The sequence below is a fragment of the Eucalyptus grandis genome, chromosome 1 (genome assembly GCF_016545825.1).
Source record: "Eucalyptus grandis isolate ANBG69807.140 chromosome 1, ASM1654582v1, whole genome shotgun sequence".
Taxonomy (NCBI): Eukaryota; Viridiplantae; Streptophyta; class Magnoliopsida; order Myrtales; family Myrtaceae; genus Eucalyptus; species Eucalyptus grandis.
In genome coordinates this window covers 24434876-24461171 of record NC_052612.1, presented here as the reverse complement: position 1 = coordinate 24461171, position 26296 = coordinate 24434876, and the positions used below count along the sequence as shown (strand labels likewise).

Sequence of the window (26296 nt, the reverse complement as noted above, 5' to 3'; positions counted from 1 at the left end):
TAGCACATTTCTCCAATTAATGCACTAACGGTTCACTAAAATTATTTCAATTGGAAAATAATGCCTTGATAACATTGATAGTTAATACTCATAATTGAACTAAGGTTTATAGCTAAGTTTTTATCGGAAACGATTTTAACACGATCTACGTGCATTTAGGCGGCATTAGCAGAACTCGTGCAACCAGACTCAAATTGAGTTTAACGCTTGTTTAGGGTTTTATGTGTGAATTTTAGTTAAGTTTGGTCGATCCATGAATGACCCTCGGTTATAATGTAATCGAGTAGGATTGATCAGTTTGCCTTAACTTACGGTTGTTCGGATCAAATTAGGATTACATTGATCGTGCGGTGTCACTTGTAACAGGCATATCCTCAAGCTGATCAATCTATACCTGTCCATTGATTGACTCATCACAGCACGTGATCGCCTGCAGCGGCCCTTATGGTCAAACAATCCTTTCACGGTCAACTACTTCAGTCTATCACAGCCTTAATCCTGAGTTGCCTTGCCCCTAATCAGCTGGTCAGCTCATGAACAATCTCTAGAATCGAGTCATAGCCTATCTTCATTACCGATGTACCGATCCTTAGTCCATTCCTTACAGTCTAGAATCAAATCATGAAAGTTTCAAGGATTTTGCTAACGTCATCTAGATTTGACAGCACGAATAAAAAAATGCAACATCTCATGATATGGGGATATTAGATTGGGGCAAACTAAGTTTTGTCCGAAAGCTCTCGACCAATGCTATCTAATTACATCATTTGATTGAGTTTTCGACGAGGTTCAACTTTGAGCAAAGTTGAACAATCCTAAGCCACAGTTGGAATGTCTACGCTCGGATAGCATTTATGCAAAATGTGAACAGATAATTTGAATAGTAATATTCTTCATCTTTCTCAGTCAAGACCAGGATTAAATCACCAGCTTGCGCATTCAATGAGGGAATGTTACGATCATTGGCGCAGTTAACCAGGTCATCAATGAGCCACGAATTGACAATTTCTCATTGTTAGAAAAGGAATGAGGGTCCGTTTGGTTTAACTTTAGGGAAATGCAAAGCCATTTCCCCAAGTATCTTTGATTGAATGGGCATTTTGTGAATGCTAGTGTGTTTGGATACTAAAAAATATTTATATTTTGCAAAGTAGCTTTAGGTTGAAAAGAAAAAGGAAAAAAAGAGAAGAAAAGAAAAAAATGAGGAGATCAGTTGGGTGGAGAGAGGAATTCGTGGGGGGAGGTGGCTCTACGGTAGTGCCGATGGTGGTGGGGAGGCGGGCGGGTGGCGGTGGGGAGGTGGTGGCGGTGGCGGCAACGGCAATGATGGGGGGAGGGGGGGTCGAGCTGACCTCAGGTGAGCCTTGGTCGAGCGGCCTCCGGCAAAGTCGCCCGAGGTCGCATGGCCTTCGCGACGCCGCCTAAGGTCAAGCGACCCAGGCGACGCCCGAGGTTGCCCGACCTCAAGCCACCTCGCCTGAGGTTGCGCAACCTCAAGCGAGGCTTCCCGACGGCCAAATCTAGCCCCCTGATGGTCAGATCTGGCCACTCGCGGTTGAGCGCTGCCCATCGCGCCTATCAGCTGAGCTTCGTGGTGGAGTAGCAAGGCTGAAGAAGATGATGAATAGTGTCTTATGAGGGCAAAAGAGGAAAACACAATTATAATGAGGGCAATATTGGAAAAAAAGAAAAACTCATTAAACCTTATATTAGCATTCCACAGTATTCCAAATACTAACATTTGGCATTTGGCCAGGACACCTCCAAATGCTGAAGGCCTAAAAATTTTCCCAATGAACTTTCAGGGCTGAAAGCCTCTTGAGAATACTGAATCAAACGGGCCTGACAATATAATCAAAAAGGCAAGGTAGAAAACAAAAATCCAAAAAGTACCAAATATCATCCAATCAATTTTTAAGCCGTGTTGGCTAAGGTATAAAATGTCCAAAAGCCCACCACCCCCAAGTAACGCGCTCATCGCGCAGCCCCAGGAGAGAGGAAAGAGCATTGATCGACCGATTCAGCAGATTCACCCTACGTGGAATCAGCAAAACCCTAGTTTTTCTCTCTGAAATCCTAGTCTCACCTTCTCTCCAAGCAACAACCGGTCCCATTCATGCTCTGCGGATAGAGATAGGTATATAATTTATCTCTCTTTGTTCCCTATGTCAGGAAAATTACACTCTTCTTTTCTTCGCTCCGTTTCCAGTCCCTGAAGCTCTTGAGGTTTCTCCTCCGGAATTTTGGAACGAGGGTCTTTTCCTTTCTTTGGAATTTTTTATCGAAGTTGTAGTTTCTCGTTGAGTGAGGCTCCAAGGGCGTGATCGCATCTGCTGAGTTACGTGTCTGGACGTTTTGGGTCGCAGCAACTTTTTTGTTAGGAATTTGTTTAAGGTTTGTTATTCTGGGTATCTGGAATTTGATTGTTTCCGCGCTGTTAAAGGTTTCGGGTTTGGTTTCCTTGAAATCTGGTTCGGATATTTGGGATGGAGGTGTTCTTGCTTTATGTATCCCGCATTTTAGAGGTAGGAGTTTGGGCCGTGGAAGAGAAATTTCCCATATTGTATCTGTCCTTCTGTTTGGTGTGGCTTGAATAGACTGGGCAATCCATTTCGGACATCTTTTAAGTGGAGGCAAGGCAACAGAGTAAGAGCTAGCTTAGAGTCTTGAGTGACGTCATTTGCAGTTTGAATTCAACTCAAATTCAACTCGCAAAGCAATGGCTTAACATTGGGCTCAAGTCACGTTGAGCTTGAACTGCATTTCTCAAGCTCCACCTCAAGCTTGAGCTTGTTTTATGTGAATGGGAAGATTGGGCAATACGGCTATTGAGGCTTTTTCATGTCAGTGGGGGCAATTTTGAGCTATATAGCTGGCTCTAGGAATCTATTTTGGTAATTGGTGGTATTAAAATGTTTGTTTGGCATGAATTAATAATGCTAATCAATAGGAAAGACCCGCGTCTGCCTTGCCAGCTCAGGTTCTCTTGTCAGACTAAGAGCTTTGAAGAAGCTGGCTGTTGTCATGCTGTTTAGAGGGATTAAAGCACTTTTTTCTTCTGATACAATGGGATGTGAATTTAATAGCAATGAGATGATGAATGAGTGCTGATGATTTAGTTTAGTTGTATGGACACGGTTGAGTGAGAAAGAAACCCTTACTGGTCTTTGCTGGATCCATGCATCAATTTATTGCCTGTCTGGTTAGCTTCAATTTAAGTGTGTAGTCTGCCTTTGCCTTTCATGTCTGATGCTTAGAGCAATTTCCTGGCAGGATTGGTAGTTCACTTTCTATCCTGCGCCTTCATTTCTAACTTAGATGCGATATGATTGAGTTCATCTGATATTTGTTTTTATGCCTAACAGACTGCCTTTGCTTTTCATGTCAGACTTGCTTAGATCAACTTCTTAGCAGAATCGATAATTCACTTTCCTCTGCAAATCTAAGTTACATGCAATATGGTCAATAGTAATTCACTTTCCTCTGATGTGTTCTTGTGCCTAACAGATCTCTGACTATGGAGGCACAGCATCTTTCTGTTGATTCAGAGTTGGTTACTAGTAAGAAATTGGTGAATAAACTGGGAACTTCTTTTGATGGGGTACGCATTCAAAATGCTCATGAATTTGAAAGCTCTTCTGATGGGGTTGATCATAGTGATGATGAGGATGCTGATGAGCTCAAGGAATGTACAAAATCTCATCAAAAGATGCTGGACAATGCAGTCCGGCCTTCTCCAAGCAAGCTTATGTCTCCACATATATCTTCTGATGAAGAGGATGAAGAAGAGCAACCAAACTTAGAATTGCAGGAACTCTTTTATGAAGATATTGTGGATAATCCGACCCCTGGATGCTCAGTATTCTCGCCTGTAAGTACCGTTTTGTCCCATGGCGCCGTTTGTGTTTACTTCGAGCTTTCTCTTTTTTGGCTGGGTACACATAGGGCTGTAAGATAATTTGCTTGTGTATAGGAACTTGTGCAGGTATTTCTTGGTGGTTTTGTGCCTTTTTCTGTCTCTCACTGATGATTACCCAGCTTCAACTCTGTAGACTGGCTTGTGATGATTCATAAGAGATGGATTGGAGACAAATACTTAGTTCTTTGACTATTCTGTTGCTGTCAGCATATTAAGATTGGATCTTTTAGTATGTCATTTGATGCACATGCATGTCTATCTGCAATGCTTGGGCATATAGCTGTTTCTTTGACCTGGTTATGGTGAAATTGGAGGGATACTACTGCAGCAAAATTAAATGAGCTTTATACCAGGAACTGTGGTAAATCTTATAATGGGTTTTTTTTTTTTGGTCGAACTTATAATGGGTTGGATGGTATAAAATTGCAGCCAGACTTTTATCCAGTCCCCCAAATATCTTCTCTGATAAATCATTAATTTTTCATGCTCAGATGTTTCTAATCTTAATCCCCGTGTATCACTTTTTTCAGGCTCCTCTAGAGCTAATATCTGCCTTTAAAGGTAGCCATGAGAAACAAGGGGGAGCTCCAAGGAAGCTCACAGTGACATGGGCTCCTGATGTTTATGATCCGCCTCCGACACAACTATTAGATATAATTACCAGAGGGACAAAGCAGAAAAAGCTTCCCAAGAAAGAAAAGATAGGTGGAAAGGAAGGCCAGAAGGGCAAAGAAACCACACGAGGAGGTGGTGGAGGTAGAGACTCCTCACGAGGGGGTGGTGGCAGTAAGGATAAGAAAAAGAAACAGAATCATAGAACCGGGAAATCTGGTAAGTCATGTAGTTTTGTGGATGACGATGGATCAGATAACCATTCGTACTGATGATGTCAAATTTTTCATGAAGCTGAGATGAGAGTATGGTTATATAGGGATCTTCACCATCTTTTCGATTAGTAAGGAGGTTGAGGAACAGGAAGATATATCTCATAGTTGAATTTTTTGGGGCATAATTTCATGAACTTTTAGTTTGATATGCTGGGAAATATTTTCCTGATTGGACAGGCTCTAGTTGAGTAAATATTATAGTTCTTCAAAATTTAGCCGAGCCCCTCCTGTCCTGGGGAGCTGCTCTTGTACATATTTTTGCTTCTCTGCACTTTCTTGGTGCCGGCTAATGAAAATATGAAGGAAAGTACTTCTTGGTGTTGCAGTTCTCATGTCTATTATAAGGATTATGCGATTCAAGTTGATATTGCATCTTGATCTATTGTGAAAAAACATTGTCATGATGTTATGTCATACCCCCTTGGATGAGCTACAACTTCTGGGAAGCTTCAGGCATTTTCATTTTCTTCGTATTCTTGTCTCAAAATTTGAAAATTTTATAAGTCTTGTATGTGAAAAATCTTTGAGTTTAATCTATATAAAGATTCAGCTCCCTAGTAGAAAGCATTCGGGATTGACATCGAGAAAACTGCCTATGCATCGTACTCTCTTTCAACAGTGCTTCGAAAGCCCTGGAAATAAGAAGGTACACGTATGATCCCTAAAGTTGAACTTGTAATTCATGCAGTCGAGTCCTTAACATGTAGAATTATTTTCAATCAAGTTACAAATTCCAATATGTTGAAGCTCCGCGAACTAAGGGGCTATTTGGCAACTTGCCAAACAGTGTCAGATTCTGATTTTTTGTTTTTGGGATCAGTTTGGAAACAGAATCACATTTGGTAAAAATTTTGTTCCCGTCAACAGATTGGGAGTGAAATAAAAATAAAAATAAAAAAGTTTTATTCTTAATCCGGGAATAAATTTGAGAATCAAAAACCAACTCTTCTTCTTCTTCCCTTCGGTCATCTCGCGACCGTTGTCCACCACCACCTATCGCAGCTACCCATTGCCGTTCGCTGCCGCCGCCAATCTGGCGAGCTCGCCGAGCCAAGGCGAGGTCTAGCCCGGCTCGTCAAAGGCAAGCCTAACCACCAGCCTAACCACCAGCGAGGCTCGGCCTCACCAAATCTAGCAAGGCCGAGCCTCGTCGATGGCTAGGCGGGCCTCACCCAGCCCCGCCGGTGGCAAGGCGAGCCTCGCCTAGCCCCAGCGAGGCTCGCTTGGCCACTTGGTGAGGCTCGACAAGCCTCGCGACGCCCGACCTCACCGGTGGCTAGGCAAGCCTCACCTAGCCTAGCGAGCTCCCCTGGCCACCGCAAGGCTCAATCTCGCTAGATCTGGCGAGGCCGAGCCTCACCCAACTGTCAATGAGGCTCGACCGACGAGGGCCAGCGACACTCTGGTGAGATCGTTGGACATAAGAAGAAGAGAATATGAGAAAAAGGAAAAAAAAAAAATGAAAAAATAAAATATTTATTTAAAAATTAAAAGAAATTAATTTGGAACGGAATCAATAAAGACGCGATCCAAATGCAATTCTATTCCAAAATAAAAAAATTTGAACAATTACTAAACGCGTTTTTTTATTTATAATCAATTCCCGATAACAGAATAAAAAAATAATCATTTCTAGTCAGAATCTATTCTCAATAACAGAATAAAAAATAATCATTTCTTGTCAAAATCTGTTCCCGAGCACAGAATCATTACCAAACACATCCTAAAAAGTCTAGTTAAAATAATTGCCGCTATTAAGTATGTCAATTTGATCAGATTGGTTGAAATTGATTGCGGATGTCATCCATTTTTCCCCCATGCTTTTGGTTGGCACCAACGGTCACATCAATATTGAGTAAGAATCAAAGAACAAGGAAGCTACATAATAAAATTCTGTAAGCACAAGCGCTTGGAACAAATCATGAATTCAAGGATCATGGTGAAAAAACAACGCGAATTCGGGAATCAAATATGCGCTTTTTCCTAAATGAGCAAACTACACCAGAATCCAGATGCGTTGATGGCTGGGTTGGGGGAGGGAGGGAGGGAGGGAGGGAGACCGCAAGAAGCTAGAATTCAGGCAAGGCAAAAGCAAAATATCAGAAACAAAAAGGAACATGAAAAGTTGAATAGCACGTGATTTATACATATCAACTTAATATATGAAGACTTGACAATCCTCATCCCAAACAATGGTTTTGATCCACTTCTCAATCAATCCAAGAGCATCAGGCACCAAATAAATTAGAGCGTAGAACCACAATCAAGAATGGGAACATTGGAAATGGACACAACAAGCATTAACCACACCATCCAACGGTCTTATTGGTCCTGAAACCAGTTTCCGAAGGTTGAGGCTCTTGTTGAGGTGGAGGCCTCAGCTCCCTTGGTTTCGCAGGGTCCACAAATATAACCCATCCATCTAGAAATTTAGCATTCATTCCTTCTCTGGCTTTCTCTGCTTCTTCAATTGTTTCATATGTGACAAAGCCAAACCCCTTTGATCTGCCAGACATCCTATCCGTAATAACCTTCGCTGCAAGATCGCAAGATGACATACCAGAATAAGCAATTTAGGATCTGATCTTATCAGACAGATGCCGCAAAAGAACAAAAGATCAATAAGTCAAGGGGGCGTACCTTCAACAAGATTTCCAAAAGCTGCAAATGCCTCCTGAAGCTTTTCATCTGTCGTCATTCTAGAAAGGCCTGTCAAGCACAGCAGAAAAGGGCATCCACTCAATCATACAGTATGACTTATATAAGCAAATCTCATTACATATCTTACATAAAACAAGGGAAAGTTCAAGGCATAAGACTGTGAAACAGTATGATACGCTAGTGAGAATAACTTGAGATGACAAAGCCAAAGTTAGATCACATTTCAAAATTCACTCTTGGATATATACAATGGAAAAGATTCCAAGCCATATATACATCAAATAGTAACCATTGTTGGTGCATACTTGAGTACGTCACTTGAGTACGTCAAAATAACAGAGTAGTAGATAAACTAAGGTGGGACAGCTGATTCTTCCCTTTCCTTGTTTGGAAGAGGGAGCCCCCATTAAATAACTTTTCTTTGGAAAAACAAGGGTGATTTTCGATAAGAACACATATCTAAATTTAACATAGCAGGCCCTAATTACAAGACTATTAGAGTTGAAGCACGCAGCATCATGAACAGGAAGCAGCAGAGGACAAGCGCATAAAACAAAAGGAAACAACTTTAACCTTGTCTCCAACCAATACATAGCAGCTTTCCTCTCCTATTCTCAGGATAACCGAACTAAAAGCTCCAGAACTTAATGGCTGCTTCTCTATGCAAAAACTTGCCAACATCAGATGCTAAAGTGGCCAAGCTACTCCCACATTTTCTCAAATTTGGTACAAAGTCCAACCATCACCTTCTCCTCTTTTAGGAGTGATGTCATTGTCCTTTCTCAGACTTACATTCAGGAACTGAAGTATCTCTAATTAACAGATTCTGCTAACAGTATATAATTCATTGTGCCCATACTTGTCAATAGATTTACATCAGGACAGTGTCCAAAATGGTCAATCATGTCAATTAAGTAACACCACAGAACTAAAAAAGCAGGTGCTTAGGCTAGTACTATAAGGGCATTCCAGTGCACAAGGCTCCACTGTCCAAATTGTGGGGTAATATAATAAAAATCAGACAGGCGGCTCCTGCTTGTCTTGAATCCCTTCCTAGAGTCCTAGACATACAGTCAAGTACTGACTTGCATTCTCCAATATTACCCTTTTCTCCAGGGAAAGTACAGGATCAGGTAAATGACACAATAAAAGCTCTAACTGAAGAGCTATTCACAGAAAGGAGAAGAAAAAAACAAAATAATAACAACAGAATCAAGGAATACCATCCAAAGAAAACAATAAAAAACCAAGCAGCCTTAAAATTTTGGAGTATTGCAAAGGTACACTCATCTTTGATGAAATGCAGATCCGATTCTATGCAACATATAAGCAAGTTGTTTTTATTGCAGTTCAGTTAAGCTAGTGAAATCATTGCCATTGTGAATGTCGGATGTCTTGGTACTAAGGGGATCTTGACAACACCAAACATCCTCCAATTAAGAAAGAAAGAAGAAGAAGAAGAAGAAGAAGAAGAAGAAAGGAGCTATTAAACCCAATCATTAAGAATTTCACCGCAAAGAAAATGACATGGCGAAAATGCCAGCAACCAACCACTAGGATCATCTCAACTGCTTGTAAATATTGAATTGGCCATTCAACCAAATGATAAGAGTGGATATTCCATTTCCATGTTAAACCCTTTTCTAAAATTTCCAAGAACCCACATAAAAGAACCATTTCCTACCTACTCTCCATTTCCTGGGACCATTAGCCATGAACCTACACATGACCGAAGCTCTCATCAAACTTCAATTCAGCTAGCTAACAGAGCTATGGATCTTCAATATCACAGCTTTTTAACCAATTCCAAAACGTGCTTCCACGCCATCAAACTGACACAAGACAAAACTAACTCGGGCGACAAAAATCCGCCCACGAAAACTGAACATGAAGCAATGATTTCGTTTCTTCTCGTGCGCTATGTTAAAATCAGCACTAAAAACTCCCATTTTAGCTTCCAGACAAAATCAGACGAAAGCAAATCAGATGAAAAAGGGATGGGAAACACACAAAACACAAGAATCACGCAGACACAAAACACGTACCGCTGACAAATAACTTGGGCGCCGTGAGCGTTGAATAAAAGCTGCTCAAAGAGGGCTGAGATTGGAAAACCGATGGAGACACGGAGGACTTCGCGAGCGCATTGCGAATGCTCGAGAAGAACGCCATTGAAAGGGCTGGAAGAATCCGGAGAGAATCCGTGGGGGATGGAGGGTTTAACTAGGGTTTAGGGACGGCATACCGGCACATAAGCGCTAGAGAGAGATCTTTTAAATTTATCTTTTAGTCCCTTATGGTTTCTAACTTTGCAGATTGACCCCTCAGAGTCTTCTAGAAATTCCAAATTGACAAATAAACCCTGGTTACTGCGAGATTGCCCCCCTTCCCCCCAAAAATGAGAAAAAGCAACGGGGATGGCTATTGCGATGGGGGTTTGAAATTATAAACGCCTGACTCATTCAATTCCGCAATTTCCAATTTTTCGGAAGCGCTTGACTGGAAATTGTCTAGCAAACGTGGGGCAACGAGCATTCTTTTTTGCACTAAATAAAGCAAATGATCATAGCAAAATTTGATGTGGTGGGAGTAAGTTGTGATACGTTGTGTCAATTTTCCAAAATTGAAGGGGTTTACGTCTCACCATGAAACTTCGGCATCCTCCACCGTTTAATCTATTTGAGTTGAGGTGGTTGTGCTTACTTAACCCCATAAGTGAAATGAAAGTAGTCACAAAGTGACATGTTATGAAGCATCGACACTCTTTAAGAATTTTCATGTTGAGTCAATACATATTCGACACTTTTCGACATTCAATCAACACATGTTGAAAAATTCGACACCTGGTCAATTTCGATGCGCATGGAGTCAATTTTAAAAATTTTCAATAAATAAAAAACCAAAATACGAATATGTAAAATAAAATAAATAATAAAATAATAAATTGAAAAACAAGAAAAACCTAATATTCTCCTTTCTTCCAACTCTCACTTTTTGTGACACATAATTCACTCCGCATGTTTATTTTTTCTCTTTTTTTCGATGCACTCTGGCACAAGAGTGGATATTCGTTCCTTTTTCCTCCAAATTTTATGAAATTGAATTTGTCAAATTAAAATAATAAATGATGAATTAATATTTTTAGTGTAAATTCATTCTAATCTTTTTTTTACATAAATTTGAATCAAATTAATTTGATTAAAATAATTATAAAAATGATAATTTATCATGTATTTAAAAATGAACATTTAATATATATCGTATCCCAACATGTTGAAATTTTCTATTTTTTAAAAAACGACATGTCAACGTGACATGTCATGTTGTGTGTTGACGTGCACTCCATATTAGAGGTGTGTAAAATACTCGGAAACCGCTCGGACCGCCCGGAACCGGCGGTTGTTGAGGAAACCGATTTGGTTCCCGGTTCCATGGGCAAATCCACCCGCCCGCCCACCCGGAACCCAGACTGGAACCTTTTAATATTAAAAAAAAAAAGAAATTACTAAAAGAATCTCTCTCTCTCTCCAAATGGGCTTTTTTTTGTTTTGTGGGTGAAGGAGGTGTGTCGAGGTGCTGTTTGGAGCAAGAGTAGAGGCACGAATGCGATTCTAGAGGTGGAGCGGTTCTGCTACGATCGCCCCAACCCTATTTTGCAGGTTCTCGCTTGCTGCAAAAGTTCTTTCTTTTCTCCCCACCCATAATGTGCAATTCTTGATTCTTGTTGGAATCGTAGGCGGGAACCGCTTGTTTCCGAAATGCTTGATTTAGCAACTTCTATCGCCTATGATCATGCGTGTCTTTGAATTTGGAAGTGAAAAATGGAATGTTTTCTGGTGGTTGAAGTCTATGCTTCTGCTCGCAATGTTGAGTTTTATGAAATTGCACATGCTTTCACCTTTGATGTTTACCCGAAATGGAGTGCAGTTTCTGTATTGCTGTAGTGAATTCGAACTCCTAGTTAATGATGATTTGCAGTTAAGTGAAGAAACTGGGATTACCCTTTTGGTATATGTCGTGAAGGTGGATGGATTATATACAAAATATTACAGTTTTTTTCTGTCTGAGATGGGATTCTTTTAAACTGGGATTACCCTTGTGACTTATGTGCTATTGACTGTATTGTTCATTTTAAAGTGTTCTCGCCATTAAATTGCAGCGACACTCCTTGTGGCTTATGTACTATTGACTGTATTGTTCATTTTAAAGTGTTCTCGCCATTAAATTGCAGCGACACTCTGCTTTCTACATTTTTGTGGAAATCTTGTCTCTAGCAACAGCAATTTGCAACTAGTAGCTTTTGTTTTTTTTGGAGTGTTCCTCTAATAGCACCAGACGTTGTGGTTGTAATTTGCGTGTTTGTAGATAATATTCTTTGTAATAGTTGGAGGAACTTATTTCAATGTGGCAAAATCGTGCTTAAGCTATATTCCTGGATATTATTTCAAGATCGGTTCCATAGATCCACCTGAAAACCGGACCGGACCGACAATTCAATTCCCGGATGGATCCATGCAACAAACAGGTGAATCTTGGTTTCAATTTTTCGAAACCAATCCTTAGCGGGCAATTCCCGATTCTAGGTCGGGAACCGCCCAGCCAGACCATGCATATCCCTACTCCATATTTGTCCAAACAAGCATTTTCAGCTTGACGCCATTGTTCGATGAACCAACCTATCAGAAGAACGAACAAGGAACCATTCAAGGTCTTACCTTGAACCGAATGTAAGTTCCAAAATTTTTTGAATTTCTCGTGTGATGATCACTAAGCATTATTTTCCTACAAAAATAATGACCAGAGATTTTTTTCGCTGCATATTTCCATATCGTGTGTATCTGATTAAGTATGCTTTAATCATATTGAGACATGATTAAGGTCGAATCACATTCATAAACGTGCAGAGAGAGCACGACTTCACTTGACATTATATCAGAATCATGTCCACATTTTGAAGCTTCGCGGACATCGACAAAACCATAAACAACAAGAGCCGAGGCGAATTAGATAATCAGACGGTAAATCCAAAATGAAACCAGCAAAACTCGGTGGGTGATATAGGTCGCTGTCCACTTGAAAAAAAAAAAAAAGGCAGTCTTATTAGTCTTTTTGCAAGAGAAGCAAAACATACCAGAAACACTTGAGATATGCATGCGTAATAAAAATGTGAGCACGCATCGATTTTCCTTTTTACAAGACACCTCTCTAACCTCAAAACATTGCTTTATCTCGCTATCTAATTCTAATGTAATGTCAACACAAGCAAACATCCTACAGTGTGGATTTCGGCACCAATGAAGACCCCAGAGAAACAAGAATGTAAAAGCAGGACTAGATTCTACATGAAGGAATTGAAGAAAGAAGAACAAATATATCAACCTCGATGAATCTTCCACCAAAAGGGAAAAAGCTGTTAATCTCTCTTTGCCAGCACCTCCTTCTCCAGCATTGATGTCCCCTTGAAAATAGTAAGCTGATGATCCCCCATGTGCTTCTTGAACTGGGTAGGGAAAAAACGAATATTTTTTGTCAGCAGGGCTCTACAGCATTCTATTAGAAAAAGATAAAGATGGCACATGAAACTGCTCGCCTCAGGTTAATCACAAAGAAACATGTAACCACTGGAATTCGCCCCAGTGGCCACCCTTCCAACATGGAAGGGGAAGGTGAGGGGTTCAAATCCCCACCTTCTCAGGGGGATGGGGTGAGGGCGCGTAAATTTCAGGAGTGGGTTTCGACTCCCACGCCCTGCAAGAGGCAGGGCAAAAGTCTGAGAATGAGTGTAGAATAGGAATAGAGTAGGACTGACCAAAAAAAAAAAAGTATTTATTCAATTTCTTCTTATTCAAAAGATTAATTAAATACACAGCAACAATATGAGGAACAGTGAATCTGACGGTTTAATACAAAATCCTTCAAGTCAGATTCAGAAGATCATATCAACAAAAATCGAGTTGTGGAAAATTAAGCAGAGGCGGGGAGCGGTACAAGAGAACCATGCACAGAGTGAATCCAACTAGAAAACGAAAGTCACCAATGAAAATCCAAGTGAAAAACAAAAGTCGAGATGAGAGGGAGAAAAGTCATCACCAACTCACTGCAATGTAAATAAAATCGTAGCTCATTAAAAACCCTCTCAACCTAATCTTTGGATTAGACAAGAACTGAGTCGCATATATTTTGTTAGACAAGATTGCGGAAACTATGAAAAAAATCCATGTACATGCTGCTAAGGTCAATCGATCCACACCACTTACGCTACTTTTTCACCCAAAAGCCTAGCTCTAACTGCTGACAACACAACCAAAGATCTAAGTCCAAGCTAGACTCCATGTGCTATGCAACATATCAAAAGAACAGGAATCAAACACTCCACCAATCCATCGTTATCCTTATAATAATGCCATTACCCCACAAATTCTGACCATTCTTTTTCTTTGGTTCATCTCACTTTCTTTGATGCAGCTACAGTTTTGTTCCCTTCGCTAAAAAGGGGTCGTTTAAAAGAAAAAGAAAAAGAAATGGCTTACATGTTCATCACTCATCTTTCTGAAACAAAATCTTTTTGTCCAAATTGACTCGGCTTCTTCAGCTGCTGGAAGCACCAGCTTCTCCACATTCAGTGAACAAAGTAACCCCTCGATACAAGAGAATAGTGCTTGGAAGTAACCCTGGAAAAAAATATGTATAAATAAGTCAAAATACTCCAAGAAACAGGACCTTGGGGACTAGCGGCCAGAGACTAAAAAGAACAGCGAATTTCTCACTTTTCCCTGATGCTCTCTACTTGTAGCAACCAAAGGAAGCTCAGCAACCTCCCTCCCAAAAATCCTAAGAAGACCAGCTGACACAACAACAGACCTGCACATGAACCCAACCTTTTCCATGAATAATTACTCACGATATCATGGTCGGGAAACAATTACATGTAAGAGTGCATGAAAAGAAGAACTTTAACACACTAACATACTTCACTGTTAAAACTATGCAATACATTCCACCAAATTCTTGTCCGGAGATATTCCTCCTACAAAAAATAAAAATAAAAATAAAGAACAATTAGATTACATGTAAAGCATGAGAAGAAGCAGACAACCCAAATGAAGAATCCTAATAGTGTATTACTGTTTCCAAGAATGCGACCCAAAGCACGCTCAAATCCAGAGAAGTGTATGCAACGTGCAAGAGGCATAAAACAACCATCAATCCCAATAGCAATCTTCTTGAAACTAATCCAGTGGCTGCTTTTCATTTACTAGTATAAATTCAGGGAGGGAGAAGAGTTCTCATTCCTTCTCCAGAAATTTCAACTCTTTTGAACTGAAAATTGGATAATACTTGATTTCCACATTACCAACAAGAAATTCCAATAAAGAAAACTATTGAGATATACCTATTCTTGAAGTTAATTGCCAAACTTTCAAAAGCAAAAAAAAAAAAAAAAAAAAAAAGCTGCAGTGAAAATGGACCCCCTGTTCTACCATAATATAGTGGATGAACTTGAAAGAGAACTTGAATGCAATACCATCATAACCAAACATTTAATAGCTATTCCAAGACCCAAATCAATTTGGGAGAACGTGCATTAAGAGAAATTACCAACTATTGAGATTGCAGAGCTCTATTTGACAAGTAAAGGTCCAAACCACTGGGAGATAAATCAAAGCATGTAGTAAGAGCCTAAATCGTAAGTGCAGATCAATGGCACAACGACCAAATGCTTTTCATGTTAGTCAATATTTAGAAGAGCAAAATGCGGAAGTAATATAATACATAAATGTCACATTACAGATTCCTAACAGAATAAAAATGAAAATAATGAAACTAATGGAAATGATAGTTTCAGAACATTTACATAGAGGTATTAAGAGCATAAAGCATCAGCAAAAGAACTTACCCATAAACCATGACAGGTATGAGATCGCGACCTGATGCTACGACAATAGGATCAAAACACTCCTGCCACATGGGGTCAAATTCACAATGCGTAAGAAAAGCCCAGTTATTATCCAAGATTAATATCATCCACGTACATAGTTTTGTAAATTTCAGTTGATGCCCCCGATACTCAATGTAGATAGTATGTATTCTAAGTCACTCAGAAAATCAGATGCAGAACAACAAGTAATAATTTGTTTCCGATTGGGAAAGAAAATAACTTTTTATACAAAAACAAATCACCCAAAGACAAAAGAAAATCATTCAGTTGAATGGCAACCCTAATATGAGCCTTATCGATGTTCAAATGGACAGAATATAACATGTTTTATATAAGGACTTTCAGTCCAGACACAAAATATAAGCACATCTAGTAGTGGAAATTGCAATGCCGACTAAGCATCACAAGCTCTCGTCTAAACGATATCACAGCACATTCTTCCCAATTAATCTAATTCCTCAAATAGTAACTTTTCTGTTGTTTTTATATGGGTGCATCTATGGACTAATACAGGGAAAAGAAGTGATAGGCATACTTCCAAATTTAGCAACACAACACAAACAAAAAAGAAACACTAGTAAGACAATAGGCCCCTAATAGGATAGAAAAGAAGGAAAAAGAACAGACATTGCCATCATGACTTACTCGAAAAATTGCAGTGGCCCTTGAAAGCAGAGGTAGATCCTCAGGGAACCGACTTTTCCCACTCAAAATTCGCCATTGGACATCATCCGTTAATCCATCAATGAGAAGCCCTTTTTCAATATGCTTCCTGTTTATTGTACTTAAAGAAGATGCCAGGATGGTCTGAAATCCAGCGGAGACAGATTTTTGTAAAGCGATGTGAATCTTGTCGCAGTCATCACAACAAAACCATTTATCTTTAGGCAATTCCTGCAGAACAATAACTGGAACTTAGATCCCATACTTTTACCACAGTTCACAATAATTTCACTTTCCAAACCTACCTTCAGATCACAAAGTCCAATCTCCCGCAAGCAGCCGACGTGGTATTCCTTCTCGCACTAAATAAAAGAAACAAAATTCCAATATTTGAGCAGCAATAAGACAAAAAATGGAGAAACATGACAATAGAACTCAGCTTACTTGATCACACAGCATAACTGTTTGTTCGTCAAATTTACCAACACTGAAGTCATGGCTCCTGAAGTAAAAGATGTGAAATTTATGAAATTCTAAGAAGAGGGGAAAAAAGAAAAAAAGATATAGGGGAGGGGAGAGGGGAGGAGACGAGTTGAACCTTAATAGAAATAGAATCAAACAATTAAACACGACAAAGATAAATTAAATCAACTTCAAAGGAAACAGAACTACACGCTTTTGTCAATATATGAATCCTAACTACTGACTACAATGTCAAATTGAATGTAGCTCCCTGTTCTGAATCTTCTTTAAAACAAGAAACTTAGACTTAATTTTTACTACAATCACTAGAGAGATGAATTATGGCTGTAACTTCCACTAACTGCATGTATAAAATAATCAAAATTGGGAAGATCAAACTCTAAAGCAAATTTAAAAAAAAAAATCATAGACATACATATCAAGGAGGATTGAAAAAGTGATGCTGTGTATGATATTCCCGTCCTCTATAGAAATGACATGGCGGGATTGCCATTAAGTGTCAATATATGCACTTTAAAGAAAAGAATGGACATCAGAGTACCTTCCCTAAACCTAAATTGTCTTTTATAAGCCACAAACAACAAGAGGAAAAAAAAGCAAAGTTCTAAAAGAGGGAAGAATGGAATAAACTGATGAATATATGCCTCCATTAAACTTATCTGGCTGCTTATTTTGCTGTCAAACAAAACTTTCTGGAAGCAGTAATTAGAGATTATAAAATTAGTCACAAGGCAGTTCAGAAGACGAATATATAGAGAGAGAGAGATGTATTGCAACAAACCCTGATCTGTCTAGAAAGGAGATAGATTTAAAATAGAAGCATGAAGGCATGAACACCAGCCATCCAGAAAAAAAAAAAAAAAACTTCAATGAGGACTATTAGCATCATCTCCCATGATAGTTTTATGTTCCCTTTGACCATCATCTGAACTCTAAAATCTATATACCTTTGGGGAATTCATGCCTATCTCAGAAGAAACCGATATCTTTATTTCGGTTTTCACATTTTCATTTAGCACAAACTTAACAGTAATAATAATGACAAAAAAAAAGAATAGGAAAAGATGAAAGTAAGAGGTTAAAACACAAGCATAAGTGGCTGGTGCCTTGTTTTTTCCAATAAATATAGCAAAAAAACTAAAGAATTAAATGTGCTCTTATGCCTGCTTATCTATACCGGTCTTCTCTGCTTTCTATCTTGCAGAGTTTTCAAACCCCCCCCCCCAACCCTTGCCCTTTCTTTTTCTCCCCCTCCCCCCTCCCTCTCTCTCTCTCTCTCTCTCTCTCTCTCTCTCTCTCAAACTCACAATTGAGAAATGGCACCTAATTGGAGGTTCCTCTTCTACTCATTATTGTTGTTCTGCTGTGACTGATTTCAGATTTTACAATTTATTCCCTATCAATTTCATAGAAGATTTGAAGAGGATTTTATTCACTTCGCAGATAGGTTGTCGGTTATTAGTTTACTCCTTTTTTAAAAATTTTAACGTGTGGTCATCCAGTTTGTGTGGCGTCTCTCCAGTTTAGTCGACTTCCCTGTGTCACTATATAAGACAACTTCTGATGATCTCAAATTTGTGCAACTCCACTGATTTCTTATTTGCATGATCAATTCAGAAGTAATGTCTAACACGGACCACTTTCATAGGAAAAACAAGGGTGTTATATATTTTTAAAAATATTTAAGTCAGCCCTAAGTATTAATATCACTATCAAAACAAAATGTGAGCTTAATCGATATTGCCATTCAGTTAAGCTTAAGCTGACATATCAAATCCAGTTCAACACCTTGTAGATCTTGATAGCTCAATCACACCATTACAATTCATCTAGTGCTAGTGTAGTCTCACACTATAACCTCACGACCGCTTAATAGTAAAGGAAAGAGGTATAGATAAGGCTGCCACTGCTCCAGCCATGCACAAGATATAAAGTATCAAATTATAACAATTGCCTGACCTGCAGACACAGCAACCACCAATGTCAACTTCAGGTTCTCTGACAACACGTGTCAGCCGTATCATAATTGGTCTCGAAGCATTTGAATCTCCAGGACACATTTTTCTACAAGAGACTGATTTATCTTTACAACTTGAGCAGCACCAATCATCCTGTGGGGTAGAAAGCAAACCCAAACAAGCTGCACAAAAAAAAAAAAAAAAAAAAACAAAGAAAGAAATCGCCCGCACATTAAAAATGATGGAAAAAAGGCCTACATCTCAGCACCTGAAGCCTTTCTAATTAATTAAACTACTTCCCATATAGAAAAGCAAATAACTATGACCACCAGAATAGAATCAAGACGCTAGGAAAAACCAGAAATTTATACAATGGCCTGATTTGTGAACCACTAGAGAGATGATGACATTTAAAGCAACAAACTATCACATGAAAGAGTCTAACAAGACAGATGGAGCAACCATAAATTATGGTAGCTCATTTAGCAAATAAATCATACTGAAAAAGCTTATTTTGAATGCTTCAGATGCTCGACTATGCATGTTGGAATTTCCACCCTTTTAAGCACCAAACTGTCCAGTACATCATCGGACAGCTTGAGGTGATATGATCATATAGTATAGCTTTCTCGCTGGTAGCATCAGGGACCAGAACACATTTGGCCAGAAACATTTCATCATGAGAACTCAGCGACTTAGGGTGCGTTTGTTTGCGTTTCTGTTTAAAAATTGTTCCAGGGAACAAAAATAGAAAAAAGTGTTTTACATTCCAGGGAACAATTTTGAACAAAAAACGCGTTTGGTAAACTTGTTCCGAGAATAAAAAATAAACAGAAACACGTTTGGTAAATTTGTATAATTTTTCTATTTCTTTTATTTTTTCTATTTTTTCTTATTTTTCCTTTTTTTCTTTTTCCTTTTTCTTTTTTCTTCTTTTGGCCGGTCGCGCGGCCTCGGCCATGGCCGGCAACCGGCCGGCGAGGCTCGCCGGCCCCGGCGAGGCCGAGCTCGCCCAGCGGCGGGCGGCGCGGCCTCGCCGGGCCACCACCAGGCGACGCCGACTCGCCCCCGGGTCGGCGAGGCCGAGGCTCGCCGGCCTCTGGGCGAGCTCGGCCTCGCCGGGGGACGGCGAGCCTCGCCGTGGCTGGGCGAGGCCGCCGGCCATGGCCGAGCCGGCGGCGACGGCCAAAAGAAAAAGAAGAAGAAAATAAGAGAAAAAAGAAAAAAGAAAAAAAAAGTGTTTCTCAAATGTGTTTCAGAAATAAGAAACACAAATTTTGTGTTTCTTATTTCTGTTTCTTTTTTGTTCCTAGGAACAAAAAAACAGAAAAAGTGTTTAAAAACAAAAAAAGAAACACAAACAAACGCTGCCTTAATGGTCCAGCAGCACTGGGCATGGAAATTATCATAAATATATATATATATATATATATAAAATAATCGCCCAAGGAATATTACCCATCAAAATAGTCGAACTTGACGCACAATATTATTAGAAACATCAGAAAAGATGTCAAATACATGGTTGATGTATTATTTATTGCAGTAATTCCTCTCAGTCAAAAAGAGAATTGGATAAATATTCATTAATGTAACTAAGTAGTACAAGACAGTAATGGTTGATGCAAAATGAACTCGATCAATAATTGATTCATGAGATCTCATGTTCTACTAACACCATCCTTCTAAGCTACACAGAGAACTACAAGAAGCTTCCAAGCATTCATCACTGAGGACCTCATTGTTAGATGAGAGTAGCAACACCATGGTGTTAGGTGTCCACACTCTAATACCACAAAATATGAACCTCCAACAAAATAGAGAGAGAGAGAGAGAGAGAGAGAGAGAGAGATAGAGAGAGAGCCAAATTCCAACTGTATCGCATTAACAACTCGGTACTCAAGGAAATTACAAGAGATTGATCTTTTTATAGGCTAAAATCTATTATTCCACACTCCAAAGCAAATAAGGAGGCAAGATCATCTCTGAATACTAGCTAAAATTACTTAGAATCTGAAAATGGAATAACACATCGAAAATAACTTATGGAGATCAGTATTAGGGAAATACTATAACACTTTTAGAATGTAATAGTTAACAGCTTGCTTTTATAAAACGGAACCATAAAGAAATTGTATAAGCATCTGTAATCTCATATAGGTTGACTTCTATTTTCTTTATGCAATAAGAAAGTTTATGGAATAAGAAAGTAGAGTGCATTATCTGTGATCCCAGACAGTTTGATTGTACAGTTCTCTTCCAACTAATTTTCTACACCACCGACAATTCCCCCACTATGAAAAAAAAATAACACTGGCAAATACCTGTGTGAAAAGCTCGTGGACATCCAACACAGAGAATCAAATCTCCTCCCTCTCCACATACTGTACACATATCATCACTAGTACCAGCAAGATTTTGTCCATTTGCAAGTGATAGAGCTATATCGTGCAGCGTGAGTCCATTTGAAGTATAGATGTGTCGATAGCTGCCAAAAAAGAACAAAAAATTAGCTCAAACCAACACAATTGAACAACTATTTTAAGAATGTCAACAAGAAAATTTAGAATACTCACGGTTGGCGTCTGACAGCCATCCCAGCATGGGCTTCAAATTGTGATGGACTAATCTGTTTATATGAAAAATAGCAAAGGTGAGCCACAAAAAAGGGCTCCTAAAATATTAAGCATAAATTGCTTGAAATAACCATGCTATGTAGATGATAGAAAACACATAAAAGAACACCCTTCTGTGAAAGTTGAAAATGCAGAATTGTATATTTTCATCACATAACAAAGGATGCAGACGAATATTTATTAGATTGTAAGGGGTTGGAAGCTTTTCTATAATGATAGTGAGATTGATTTTGAGCTGTTTTCCCAAAAGAATGGAGCAACCCTGTACTTTCCCAAGATTGTGTGTACTTAGAGTTTGACTCTATATGTTAAAAGATCCTTCAGCTAGATTACCTCTCTGTCACAACAACTGCAGACAATTCCATTTGCCTGTTTGTATCCCCTTAATAATCTCTGCATAATGATAACATGAAGTTAGTATAATTGGCATTCATTCATATATTTTGATTCGAATCCCAAAATGCAACAACCTGTCCTTTAACAAAATAAGCCAACTCAGCTCCATCTGGAAGTCCATTTGGCATAAAAAGTAGCTTATGTAGATCATTATCCCTGTTTCAAAAATTAGCACACATACAGCAATAATAATCAAGTAAAGAAGACAAATAAAGCGCAAAAGTGAGAGAGATGATCTCAACTCAGGAATCTCCTGGCCAGCAAACAAAAACAATGTGATCTTTTTTCTTTCCCCCTTTTTTGTTTTTTTTTTTTTTTTTTTATTTGGGGGGTGGGGTGGGATGAACATACCTTCTCCTACAAGATCCTTCAATGGCTTTCTTATGCTTCACAAATTCGCTATAAATGTACGAACCTGGTCTGGATATCAAAAAAAGTGAAATATAAATAATCTAAGTGCAAAGGACATACCATAACATATCTTATTTACATAGAGGATGCGAGTAGACATTGCGCATGCACATATGCAAATGGGCATACCGGCAAATGCGAACATGCAAGTGCACACAAGCACAAAGGTAGAGACAGTCAGAGAGAGTACTTTTTCATTGCACGTTTGTGATCATCCAATCTCCCCTCACATTGAATAGCATTGTTGTCCAACGGAGAAGACCAACCAGGGCCTCCATTTCCTTCTACATCTTGACTGCTGTAAAATGGTATAATATCACAGTGATTTAAGCCCAAAGTAATCTTAGTATACAATCTAAATGTCAATAATTATCTGTTTAAAAGAACGATTCTCAGCCACAGATAGACATCACATCAGCTTAAGTAGCGGCATCCCCTCAGTGCATTGATCTACTTTAAGTCACAACATCCCCTCAGGGATTTGAAACCCTGTCCATCCTTTCCATCACCCCATTCCCATACCACTAGGCCATTAACCCCATGGCAGCCAAACATGAGGAATTAGCATCTGGCAATATGCGCAGTGGAAGCATGAGGAGATGAATGCCATTTGCTTTCATTCTATTGGGAAAAAGAACAAATTTAAGAATTAATGAAACAGATTAAGGACCTGTTTGTGTTGTTGACTTCTGAAAAGTACCTGCCAATTTATCTACACTTCATGCCCCCACAGGTCTTTTTACACATCAAAGGAAATACTCAAACAATCCTTCTTTTCATCAACTAGCTAATGCTGTGCTACATTTCCTCTCTTCTCTAAAGCACCTTGCTTTTGGGCTTTCCAGGGGTCTCAAAACCCTCACCAGTCCGTCCATCACCCCTTGCTCATACCACTAGGCCACTTACCCAATGGCTTCCAAACAGTGGGTAATTAGCATCTGATAATATGCACAGTGAAAGCATAAGCAGAACATGCTGTTTGCTTTTTTACTCGTGAACCAGATTAAAGGCCTGTTCCTATTGACTTCTGAAAAGTACTTGCCACTTTCCACCAAAACAAAATAATACTTTTTAATTATTAGAACTCATCAAAATCTTCCACATGAATTTTATGACTTTAAATATGAAGTGTTCAGTGTTAGGTAAAGATCAAATCTTAAATGGTAGAAATAAAAAATAAAAGTAATATAATCGAACAAGGGACATTGCAAACACAACACAATGGCTCAACAGTGAATCAACCCAGCCCTAAGAAGATCTTGCCACTTGTAACTCTCTCCAATAACAATTAGAAGTACTCATATTTTCCTAGATGCATAGCATTGAGTGTATAGCAACCATATAAATAAAAACTGAAAAGTCTGGAAGGAGCTAACAGCAAGACCAATAAGCCACTTTGTATTACAGAAGTATCAATTTATGACGAATTTTCTAAAGTAATAAAATACTGCAGCATATTAACCTGTAGGACTTACAATCAATAGAAGAAACAATGATTAGCAAAACCCTATTTCTCACCCAGGCAACATGCCTCTACTTCGAGTGAGGATGCAACCACTGATAAAGAAATCAATCATGGAGAAATCACAGACCTTAGACGTGATTGAAGGAAGAACTTTTCAGCACCTTCATTGCTTCCAATGTCTTGCTCAAGGTTCTCTGCATGTAAGAGAATGAGTCATAATTTCCACATCAAACAACAAAATATGTCCTGGACTAAAACAAGATGACAATATCTTGTCTAGCCTAAGATTTGCCCAATCCTAACAGAGCACAAAAATGCTAATGAAGCTGCATTTCTTGATCCTCTACGATTAAAAACCTGTTTGCTTGCTTGATTTAACCAATCAGAAGGTAACAAGATCAGAGTGGGCAGTATAAACTTTTTTCTGTTGTAAAGATGAATGGACGGACCATTTCAGTAACACATCAAGACAAAATCAACACTATAGAAATTATAAACCAAAGGTCATTACCTTTCCAGACCTGAAAGCCCTCCTCATTGACTGCTGAACCAGCAACATCCTTGAGCACTTCTTCTAGTACACTTAGCGGAGCAGTCTTCAATTCTCGAACAATGCTATAGACAGGCCTTCCATTTTCTAGGTATATGTGATTATTAGGGTGTTTAGTTTTGAATCCAGCATGCTGCTCAAACTCATATGCTGTGACAACCTGCAAACAGCAGTGAGGTCAACTGCTCGATAAACCAACAGCAGGAACACTCAATGCATAAGGGCAAAAGAATCAGAGAACTAACTTTTGAGAAATTGCACAAAGAACAGCCACAGAGGTATCCACCACGGCTGACTATCCCCTGTAACTCCTGGAAAAAATTGGAAAGAATAAATTCACCTTCACATATATGTAAAGAAGTTTAACATAAATCATAAACCAACCTCATGTGCACCAGAAACATATTTCACCCTAGCTCCTTCAAGGATGCCAGTTGATAATAGCTTCTTAACATTCGTAGGGAAACTATTAGGAACAACTTTCTTAGACATTTTCAATTCCATATTGCGACCATATATATTGAGGTTGCTGAGAGGATATCTTTTTCCTGGAAAGTCTATCTCTTGTTCCTCCCTAGAACTTCCATGTGCTAAGCAACTAGTTGCATGACCGAATGCTGGCTCCACAACCGAGGAAGTACACAGACTATCGGAGTTCTCCCTTCTTTTACTGAACTTCAATGTGATTTTCCTGATCCCAGTGGTACTAGCATGCTTAGGAATCTCCAATACAACGGAGGACGTTATAACTGGTTCTGGTTTTTCAGCTGTCCCATTAGATTCTGCATCATTTGGACCATATTCTTCATTGCTCAAAGTCTCTTCTGAACTCAAATTTGCTGAACACTTAGACGTAACTTCACCAGAGGCAACCAGCTTAGCACTCAACGATTCAGCTGGTGGGCTGGTTATATCTTGAAAGCTCGCAGCATTCGCTTTCTGGCACACCGTGGGATTGGACACTTCAGAACGCGTGTCCTCATTAGAAGCTTCTATAGCTTGCTTCTTCACGGGAGAAGAACACGGCACAGCATCATCTGTGGTGCATTCACGTTCACGCTTCAGTTCATCTTTTGGAGAATTCTTCCCCTCCATGACCACATCTGACGAAACATCCAGACAAGCTTCATCTTCTGCCATCAGAACGCAATTCCTTGGCACATTCAAGCGAAAACAGTGTCGCTATTGCCCACGACAGCATTCACCAGCTAGACGAAACCCAGGCAACCGCGCAAATCGAGAGCCAAACGAATAACGACTGTACCTGAATCCGTTTGCAAGTACTATGAGTTCGCCACTCGGGTCCAAATCCAACTTCAGTTCAAATCAAAGAGAAACACCTTCAAATGATCCAGAAGAAAATCCGCAGCATCATCGAAACTTCAATTCCCTAAATAGATACAAACAGCACCACCAAATCGCACTAACACCATCAATCTCGCCAAACGACGGCTCGCGAGGAGGAAAGTCTACGTCGCCACATGCAAGCTCCCACTAATTGCTATCTCGAGCTCTCCTAACAATCCAGGAAAAAAGCTACCGAAATCTCCCGAGAAACCGACTCTCGTCAATCCAGAACCAACCGCAACATGTCTCGATGATGAATCTGAAATCCGAGGACGGATCTAGAAGAACGCGCGCGGGGAGGCCGCGAGAAACCGACTCGATTCTTCAAATTCCAGAGGAACACAGGCGAGCCGAAGTGCGAAAGCTAGGGTTTCGTTCGAGAGGATTTGCAGCGGGAAATCGCAGAGCGCCAAAGTAGGGGCGAAACCGCAAAGGCTTTTGGGTTCGCGGTCCAGCTATTCAACTTTCGGAGGAAGAGAGAAAATGAAATTACACAACTGCTCCGAGGAGGGAGGGAGAGAGGGAGAGAGAGAGACTATTTTTAATTTCTCTCCCTTGGAGAAAAAATTATATCTTTTGGGAAGTAACGAGAAGGGGGGGAGATGGATAAACCAAGCGGGGCCCACGTCACTAGGCCAGTAAGGGGGCGCCACGTCGCCTCACGGGGCCCCGTTGCTGGGGATCCGTTGAGGAGATCCGGATCTAGCAGAGCAAGTGCGTGACGCCCGTTGATCTTGTGGGACTGGCGAAGGCACCAGCCCCACCCATGCAGATCAACCGTCGTCATTCATCTGGCATGATGGATCCGGGTCCAGGAAGAGATTTCCCCGCTCTTCTCGGACTTTTGCGGAGGCTGACGTGTCCGGGCGCCGCACGTGTGGGCGTGTGGGGCTTGGCCTTCACGTTCCACGTAACACGCCGGTTGAAGTGATTGGACGCTCCGAGGAGAATGGAGGGCCGTTGGATGGAGGTGGACCAGGT

General features: G+C 39.8%; 3 protein-coding genes across 6 annotated transcripts; 1 reads left to right on the top strand and 2 right to left on the bottom strand.

Moving 5' to 3' along the window:
* Positions 1–1960: 1960 nt before the first annotated feature.
* On the top strand, positions 1961–5171 carry LOC104436384. Of its 2 annotated transcripts, none has more exons than XM_010049138.3 (3): positions 1961–2137; positions 3508–3871; positions 4450–5171. In XM_010049138.3, exons 2-3 carry the CDS (start codon positions 3518–3520, stop codon positions 4801–4803), a joined length of 708 nt encoding a protein of 235 aa, XP_010047440.1. In that variant the 5' UTR covers positions 1961–2137; positions 3508–3517; the 3' UTR covers positions 4804–5171. The 2 variants fall into 2 exon arrangements, with proteins under 2 accessions (XP_010047440.1, XP_010047450.1); XM_010049148.3 differs by lacking the exon at positions 1961–2137 and adding an exon at positions 2165–2394.
* A 1734-nt stretch (positions 5172–6905) lies between these two features.
* LOC104436402 (organelle RRM domain-containing protein 2, mitochondrial) lies at positions 6906–9710 on the bottom strand. Its single transcript, XM_010049166.3, has 3 exons — positions 9513–9710; positions 7447–7515; positions 6906–7342 (listed from the first exon to the last, which is right to left on the bottom strand). Exons 1-3 carry the CDS (start codon positions 9637–9639, stop codon positions 7107–7109), a joined length of 432 nt encoding a protein of 143 aa, XP_010047468.1. The 5' UTR covers positions 9640–9710; the 3' UTR covers positions 6906–7106.
* Positions 9711–12543: 2833 nt separating this feature from the next.
* On the bottom strand, positions 12544–25856 carry LOC104436413. 3 transcript variants are annotated; one of them, XM_039311396.1, is made up of 19 exons: positions 24353–25853; positions 24214–24279; positions 23930–24128; positions 23546–23612; positions 22144–22248; positions 21894–21962; positions 21617–21698; positions 21480–21539; positions 21087–21139; positions 20835–20998; positions 18512–18692; positions 16514–16571; positions 16375–16431; positions 16052–16300; positions 15365–15426; positions 14438–14494; positions 14235–14328; positions 13998–14138; positions 12544–12967 (listed from the first exon to the last, which is right to left on the bottom strand). In XM_039311396.1, exons 1-19 carry the CDS (start codon positions 25106–25108, stop codon positions 12881–12883), a joined length of 2607 nt encoding a protein of 868 aa, XP_039167330.1. In that variant the 5' UTR covers positions 25109–25853; the 3' UTR covers positions 12544–12880. The 3 variants fall into 3 exon arrangements, with proteins under 3 accessions (XP_039167330.1, XP_010047477.2, XP_018728928.2); XM_010049175.3 differs by having other exon boundaries at positions 22144–22251; positions 24353–25852; XM_018873383.2 differs by lacking the exons at positions 12544–12967; positions 13998–14138; positions 14235–14328; positions 14438–14494 and adding an exon at positions 15055–15115 and having other exon boundaries at positions 22144–22251; positions 24353–25856.
* Positions 25857–26296: the final 440 nt, after the last annotated feature.